The sequence below is a fragment of the Ctenopharyngodon idella genome, chromosome 22, assembly GCF_019924925.1.
Source record: "Ctenopharyngodon idella isolate HZGC_01 chromosome 22, HZGC01, whole genome shotgun sequence".
Taxonomy (NCBI): domain Eukaryota; kingdom Metazoa; phylum Chordata; class Actinopteri; order Cypriniformes; family Xenocyprididae; genus Ctenopharyngodon; species Ctenopharyngodon idella.
In genome coordinates, this window is record NC_067241.1 from 28223995 (window position 1) to 28232490 (window position 8496).

Consider the following 8496-nt stretch of genomic DNA (forward strand, 5'->3'; position numbering starts at 1 on the left):
AAATGACACTACTTTAAACAAGTAACTTAAGAAATATTTACCACAGAAAACTATTTTGACTCACCCATCAGTATTTTAAATACAGAGCCGTAATTTACAGCAGTGTTAATCAGCTGTTAAAAAGCTGTTAGCTTTTATGTTTATATTTAGTTTTTATTTTAGTTTAAGTTTATATATATATATATGTGTGTGTGTGTGTGTGTGTGTGTGTGAATATTTCTGTATATCTTTAATTATTTGTAATTTCAGTTTAAGTAATTTTAGTAGTTCAACTTGGTTGCTTAAAGTTGCCAATTCTCAATTCTTCAATTCAGTTGCCATTTCTCATTTTCATTTTTTTTTTTCATTTTAATAATTATACTTTTTTCAGCTTTATTTCAATCACCAAAACTGATTTTTAAAAGTTTTAATTAACGATAACAACACTCCTTCACAGAAATGCATTTACAGTGGAAGTCTATGGGACAAGGCTTTTTTAAAGCCAAAATTGGTATTTCTTGCTAATTCACTTTAATTAATTATTTAGTGAATAAATGCTGTTTCGGTGTGTAATGTTGTCTAAATTGTTATTTTAAAGTGGGACTTTTTTTGCTGGACTAACATAACTTGTTGGTATTATTCCTTTTGGTGAAATTTGCCACATGTAAGCAGTCCTTTATGCAGATGGCCAATGTTTTACTGGTTAACATGGGCAGTTAACCACTGCTAGTAGGCAAGAAACTGCCATTGACATGAATAGGAATGCTAACCGAAACCTTTTTTTCAGGTATTATAGACCTCCTTAAAGATAATTACACCACATTACTTTTGTTTATCCTTGCACAAGTTACCAAGTTCACAAAGTTTAAATGATTCAGATTTATAATTCTTAACTAATGTCCCCAATATATTGTTTTTTTTTATCATGTGTGGCGCTCCGTACTCAATGAGCACACTATTTTAGTGGTCACAGATGTTACAGATGAAGTATGCCACAGATAGTTGCTTTCAGCCTGGAATATTTCTTTAAACGTGCCCTCCCCCCGACAACTAGCCTCCCCCATCAAAATCCCACAGCTTTGAGCCTCCAAATCAGCAAAGGAAGTGCATCGTTACTCTAGCAAGACTGGTTGGCGTCAATGAGGGTCACAAGGGCTTTGTGGATTCAGATTGCTCGGGAAAGGGTGAGTTGCGGAGGCAGTCCACAAAACTGAAAACCTCAAAACTCTGGCCACATTCAAAGCACAGATTGTTGGCATTTCCCACATTTATTAAATTTCCCCTCGGGGAGGTATATCTATCTATTTGACAGATTGAGGTTCTGGAGCTGAGAGCTGGATCCACTGGTCTTATTGGTGCAGACTAGCCCATTTCTCTTCCTCATCTCTCTGGTGCTCCTCTAAGTCTTCTGCCTCCCTTTTGGTCTTTTTCCACCTGCAGTGTGTCTCAGACGTGAACATTTGTTGGCCATGTGTCAGCTAAACTGGGTTAGTGTTGTATTAGCGTTAGGCTAAGCAGAAAGTGTGTGCAGGTGTTCTGACCATCACTCAAAATATCTGACTGCGTCTAGACGCAGACGATAAATATTTATTGCACCATATCTATTCAGAGACATTTGGGTGTAAATTAATGCATTCAAGGAATAATTCACCCCCGTTATTTTTTCTATATTCTTTAAAAATTCTGCTAGCTTGTATTCGTTAAAAAAAAAAAAAGACACAACATTTGATGTCAAACCTGGTGTAATACGCTCAAGCATTTTCAGCAAAAACCTATTGTTAGACTTCATATGTGCACAAAATGCTTAGACTACTTTTATGGTTGTTGTTGTTGTAGAAGAGCAGTAAGAACATTCTGCTAAACATTTCATTTCATATTCCATGGAAGATATAAAGTTATACTGGTTTAGAATGGCATGAGTAAATGAATAGTATTAAATCATTTATGGGTGAACTTTTCCTTTAGCACATTCCGCCTTCATAGAAACACAAATTAGACACTTTTCTGCTAAACAAAGAACATAAATTACTTTATTGGAAAAACATAGCAAGTGGAAATACACTAAAACATCTTTGCTCAAAAAAGATTGCATAGCATTTGCATTGTGTTATACGTCCAACATTTAAACGATATATAGAAAGGCAGTTTCATATATCATTGTGGCTTTGGAAAAAATATGTTTGAAGAGGACCTCTCTCAAATGAGAGACTGCAAATTCCCTTCAGTGCAGTGGACCTGGAGTAAACTTTGTACATAAAACCGAATTACCTTCTTCTTGTGTTTTTGACACCCTATTCAGTCTTTAAGAATATAAAAACATTCTGACGCTGATTCAGGAGTCAGACTGCAGATTCAGGAGATGGCGAATGACGCAATACCTCAAAGCTCGAATTACAGAGCTCCTTATTAAAGTAGGTCTTTGGTGCTTTTCAGCCATCAGTCTAGGGAAACCAATGCATTTGTCGACAGCCCTGTGCTGCAACAGCTGTCTCAATACATCCCTGCAAGTCTGTGGAGATCTTGGTGAGAGATGACCTCTCACCACACACGTTTTATAGCAGCTGCCCCTTCACAGTCCCGGACCAGCCGGCACCGAGGTGCATCTTGGGAATCCACCGAGAGCCAGTTCATGGGCCCCCTTCCCACGACAAAAATCTGCAGTCTATGTATAACAGACCCTCACTGTGTGAATGCGTGCAAGACTAAAACTAGTAGAAAAATAGCATCTCTTCTTTTGGCTTGTGGAATAAAAGTAAGGCACTGTGTGCTACAAAAACAGCATCAGTACATTCACTTATGGCTTAAACCCGTCCCAGCTCCACGCCGAACGATGGGAAGCAGCTGTCTTCTCGTCTAGGCAGATGGACAGCAGCCGGAGAGGGTGTGTTTGTGCAGGAGGGACATGCGGCTGAAGGTACGGGAGCACGTTCCACACTGGTACTTCTTCACTTCGGAGTGGGTCTGAAGGTGAGCCCGCAGATTCGAGCGGTCCGCAAATGCACGGTTACAGTGGGGGCATGAGAAGGGACGTTCACCTTAAAACAGAGATTTTGTTTTTAGTATACACACAGACAGACATTATGTGTAGATGGTCATTGCGTTGAAGACATTTTATGCATTTTAACCTCCACGGTTTACCTCGAAATGCAATTCAGATTGCATTGCAGATTCTGCAAAGTGAACTTACAAAACTTATGCCATAAGTAGTTGCTTAAAAGAGCCCACCTTCAAGTATCTATGATATTCTTGTCTCTAGATACTACTATTTGGAAGTCCTTTATGCAGATGGTCAAGGTTTTACTAGTTAACATGAGCAGTTAGCCACTGCTGTTAGAGAAACTGCCACTGACAATAATGGAAATGCTAACTGAAAGCTTTCTTCAGGTTTTATAGACCTTCTGAACTTTGAAGATAAATTACGCCACATCACTTTAGTTTATCCTTGCAGATATCATCAAAGTTCACAGCGTTTAAATGACCATGATGCAAGCTAAGAGATTGACTATAACAAACTTCACTTTTTTAACTCAAGTATGAAGCCCTTCACATGATATGTTGAAGAAAAAAATAAATATTGTGGCAATGAATTAAGTAATGCTCTGTTTTGGTAATGAATACCCTCGTTTTAGTTCAATCGTGGTCATTCCCTTGTTTTAATTGAGGCCATGATGTAACTAAAACAAGGGAACAATTAAGGAATTCTTAATTTGTGGCCCTGATATATTGTTTTTTTCCCCCGCGTGCCATGGCTAAAAGAGCCCAACCCCAAGTTTCTATAACATTCTTATCTCTGGAGACGACAGTTTGGGATTTTTATATCACTTTCATTGTCTTCCAGATGTAAAATCTGGTTGCTTAGAAAAGTAAAAGGATTGTATTTAAGTTTATCAACACACCAATTGTTCAGCTGACGAAATGTCTTTCAGTAGACAAAAACTCAATGAATCAGTTTTAAAAGTTGTGAGTTGTGAAAATAACATGATCTAGGATCTTTATAGCCTACAGTGTGTGTCAATATAAAGACTGTGGTCCTGTTTACACCTGGTATTAAGATGTGTTTTGGTCGATCGGATCACAAGTGGACGACACTAAATACAGGTGTAAAACGGGGTCTAAAACGTTTTGAGCTTGTCTATATTTGACCACTTCCAGAGCTAGTCGAAAACGCCTTTGACCGGATTGCTTTCATAGTGTAAACGCTCATGTGGTCAAATACATTCGAACAGCCACCTACTCTCCACCTACTGACCTAATGCGTAAACATTATGGGAAAAGCGATAGCCAGACAGGATTTAAACTCTGTCGGCTGAAGACCCAAGTTTGGTTTGAAGACGAAAAACACACCAAGCACAATGTTCTCTTACTTAATACGAGGTCTAAACAGGGCCTGTATGTCTATCCCTCACAGCTTCATTTTTATCTGTGTTGAATTCAATATGGCATCTAACCTGATTCTTAATCTGCACAGTTTTGGGCTTGTTAAGGAGATAGGTCAAGATTTAGCATTGGTTTCCATACCACAAACAGGATGTACCCAAGTTTAATACTTCAAATATTTTGGTCAAATCTTGACTTAACATGAACCACTAACAACTTAACTCACCGGTATGTGTACGAATGTGTCCTCGCAGTAGCCAGGGCCTGGAGAAGGCCTTTCCACATGTGGTGCACACACAGGGGAGTGTGTGTGAGCGGATGTGCATCTTCAACGCACCCAGACTGTTGTACTCTTTGGGACAGTGCTTGCAGTGAAAGGCCGCTCTGGTGGCTGTGCTGGTGGTTCCTGTGGCAGTGATGGCTGTTTGCGGGCTGGCGGTGCAGTGCGTGAGCTGATGGCGGGATAGAGCAGCCGGGCTGCTGCAGGTCTTGCCGCAGTGGGCGCACTGGAAGCGGTCGGAGGGATCTGGGCTGGGTGGATCGGACGTGCGGCACTCGTCCTCCTCTCCACTGCTGGAACTGGACTGAGAGCTCAGGTCCAGAGGCCCAGGAGGAGAGGGGATGCTGGGTGAAACCGGTGTGAAGGTAAGGGGTAAGGCACTAGTGGCCCACACAAGCATAGAGGGATAGTTGGGCACCACAGAATCTCCTTCCTTGGAGTGGAAGTCATCCAGAGGGAAGCATTGTGGGACGACAGCATAGCGTTTGTCTGGGGAAGAGAAAAGGTGCCTGTTCAAGAGGTTGTTGGACTACATGAAAATGGTCCATTTTTGTTAGGTTTTATGGGGTAGTACTTTTCTGTTTTTATATTCTCCAGTTTATCAAAAGCACACTTTATTTTGGTTAGTATCTACCGAATATCTACTCCAAACTATAAATAAGGTGCATTAGCATGCTTTCACTTTTTGACTTACATTAATCAGATTAAATTGTGAAATTTTAGCAGTTAGTTTAACTACATCCTGCAGTTTGTGAAAAAAATAATACAATGAAAAACAAAATAACTTAAAGTAACAACATAACTATTGAAATTATAAAAGTAAAATGCTAAAACTGTTAAAAGCAGGATATCATTACAACTTTGGGTGGCTTAGGTCTACTAAGTTTTGGCTAATCTTAAACTCTTTCAATTCACATACTGATTTTATATACAATAACAAACATAAACAAAGGCACACTCACCAGTTTGACTCTCCAGTTCGCTGTAGTTTGGCTTCTTGTTGGAGAAATACTTCTTGACAAGAAATGAACGTGGCATTTTGTAAAGATCCTCTCCAAACTTCAGCGAAAGCGTTAGAGCAACTCTAGATCGACTCACTGAAAAAGCTGCAGAGCTTCAGAGTCAGGGTCTGCTTCAGATGTCCAGTAAATTTTGCGCTCAGGGAACGTTAGTATCTTCTCTGCACATGAACTACTGCCATTCAGTCCACACGAGTCTCTTCATATGAGGCTGGCTCGAGCTCCATCCACGCCCCCTGAAACACCCACTGACCGAGACCAGCCTCCTGCAGGTGCCCGCAGGGACTCACCACTGCTTACAGCGCGTATCCTTAATTCATGTTTATAAAACTTTAAAATAACTGCTCAGATTTTAGATTAGATAAGCAGTTGTAAAATAGTAGAGCCTTTATACAATGAGCTGCGTTGCTCGGCGGTAAACGTCGCGCAGTTAGAAGACTTAAAATGGCGGTGGTCGTGGAAGAACTGTTTGATTATTATAAATGGGCTACATTTGTTAAACTGCTCGTTAAACATTGGATATTTATTACTGACTTCATTAGTAATGTCCAATGCAGGTGGATACAATCCATAGACACAAATAAACTGCCTAGTTATATAAAGTGAATAAATATAAAGTGTACATTTGAAATTGATAGGCCTGTTCTTTATTGTGAACAATATGAGGGGTAAGTTGTCACAATGGAAAACTTAAACGGTAAAACAATTAGCCTATGAAGCCGTTGTAATGGCATATTGTAAAATACATTTTTAAAATATGTGACAGCTTGCACTGACTTGCCATTTCTGAAAAATGAAATAAATCCTTCATTATAGGCTATAGTTAAATGTTTTTAAATTCTAGTTTAAATTTTGAAAGCAGACTAGACATAGCTACGTGACAACTAGCCCCGGTCACCCCTATAAAGGGCGGAATACACAGGCTTAAATTAGACACAAAGCACAATCGCAAGTCATTTAATAATCATTTGGAGCACAAGCTCCTATTGATGATCCTTCATCTCCGGGATCAGAGGACACACATTAGACTGATCTCCAGCATGGGGCTCTGCGGGACGTGAGAGGCGCTCAGCGGGTGTGTGGCTGAAAATTAACCGGCTTTCGCGAACAAAAGTGTCCGACGTGAATCCTCCTCTGTTATTTCCATCTCATGCCGCAGGCACATTCACTGCTCACATATTACTGCCCTGGAAAATGAGGTGCTAAAATGTCCATCGGTTACTTTGCGAATTAATCTCTCATTGTGTCAGTCAGTCAATGTGGCCATTCGATTATACAGAGGGTGTTAAGTGTCGTGATTTAGCGCTCAATTCATCCCGAGCTGCACCTGTGCGCGGGTCAGATTGTTCCTGCCGTCTGGAATGTGGCGCATTTTAGCGGCTCTTCACACGCCGACGCCGACGCCGAGCAGACGCGGGTCAAACGAGCAGCACTGCCCCTAAAACCCCTTCCACACCAGCCACATTCCAACAACTCACACCCATTCCCCTTATAAACATGACAATAAACAACAGCGTGTGCTGTGGAGGCGTTTGTCTCTTTTCATGAACATAAAATATACAAATACACACTTTAAAAAGTTATAATTTTAACAATATTTAACTGTAACATAGGCTACAAGTAGCCTATATTGTCTTGTTAAATATAATTTTCACAGTAAGGTCACATTTAATGTATTTAAAATGATGGCAGGTCTTATGATAAGGACACAGTAACTAGTATTTTTTATTATATTTATGATAGATAGATAGATAGATAGTGTGTTCACTTTAAAATGAAAATTAGTTCACTTTAAAATGAAAATTACCCAAAGATTTACTCACCCTCAAGCCATCCATGTATATGACTTTCTTCTTTCTGATGAACACAGTCAGAGTTAATAAAAATCCTGATGCATTTGAGCTTTATAATTGCAGTGAATGGGACCAACAAGTTTAAAGCTCAAGAAAGTGTCTCCATCCATCATAAACGCACTCCACATGGCTCCGGGGGGTTAATAAAGGCCTTCTAATGCAAAGTGATGCATTTGTGTGAGAAAAATATCCATATTTAACAAGTTATAAAGTAAAATATCTAGCTTCCGCCAGACCGCCTTCTGATTCAGCATTTTTCGTAAGTTGAATACGGAAGGTGTAGGACTTAGCGTAAGCGTTTTGAACTGTGAGAGGCATTACATTTTATGGCGGAAGCTAGATATTTTAACTTGGTAAATAACTTGTTAAATATGGATATTTTTTCTTACACAAATGCATGGCTTCGCTTCAGAAGGCCTTTATTAACCCCCCGGAGCTGTGTGGAGTACGTTTATGATGGATGGATGCACTTTCTTGAGCTTCATACTCGCTGGGTCTGGTTTATATAATAAATATCCTGACGCATTCAAGCTTTATAATGGCAGTGAACATCACTGCCATTATAAAGCTTGAATGCGTCAGGATATTTATTATATAACTCCTATTGTGTTCATCGGAAAGAAGAAAGTCATATACACCTAGGATGGCTTCAGGGTGAGTAAATCTTTGGGTAATTTTCATTTTAAAGTAAACTAATCCTTTAATTAACAGAAAAAAAATGACTGCTGAATTCGGAACTGCATACTACTCTTACTATTTCTGCCATAAGATATGGTAAAAGTACTAAGAGTAGTATACTAGTGTGCAGTTCTGAATTCAGCAGAATGTTGGGCTGCATCTGAAATCACCTATATAGTAGGCGAAAAACAGTAGGGTACAAGATTATGTCCGAATTCACAGTACTTATAAAAGAGCAGGCAAAAAGTACCCCGATGACCTACTACTATACGATGGACACTTAACTATCCCATGAGGCCACAGGAGAGGA

The 8496-nt window shown here is 39.7% G+C and overlaps 1 protein-coding gene across 1 annotated transcript; it reads right to left on the reverse strand.

Annotated features, from left to right (window-relative positions):
* Positions 1-1979: 1979 nt before the first annotated feature.
* snai1b (snail family zinc finger 1b) lies at positions 1980-6122 on the reverse strand. The gene is made up of 3 exons (XM_051879425.1): positions 5599-6122; positions 4583-5125; positions 1980-3014 (listed from the first exon to the last, which is right to left on the reverse strand). Exons 1-3 carry the CDS (start codon positions 5672-5674, stop codon positions 2833-2835), a joined length of 801 nt encoding a protein of 266 aa, XP_051735385.1. The 5' UTR covers positions 5675-6122; the 3' UTR covers positions 1980-2832.
* Between the last annotated feature and the right edge of the window lie 2374 nt (positions 6123-8496).

Bases quoted from the DNA above. Each gene is read 5' to 3' on its own strand.
- snai1b (XM_051879425.1), bottom strand. From the start codon at position 5,674: ATGCCACGTTCATTTCTTGTCAAGAAGTATTTCTCCAACAAGAAGCCA. The intron at 5,126-5,598 runs GTGAGTGTGCCT...TCTCTTCCCCAG, and splicing joins CGAACTGGAGAGTCAAACTG to ACAAACGCTATGCTGTCGTC. The intron at 3,015-4,582 runs GTGAGTTAAGTT...CTCTGTTTTAAG, and splicing joins ACACATTCGTACACATACCG to GTGAACGTCCCTTCTCATGC.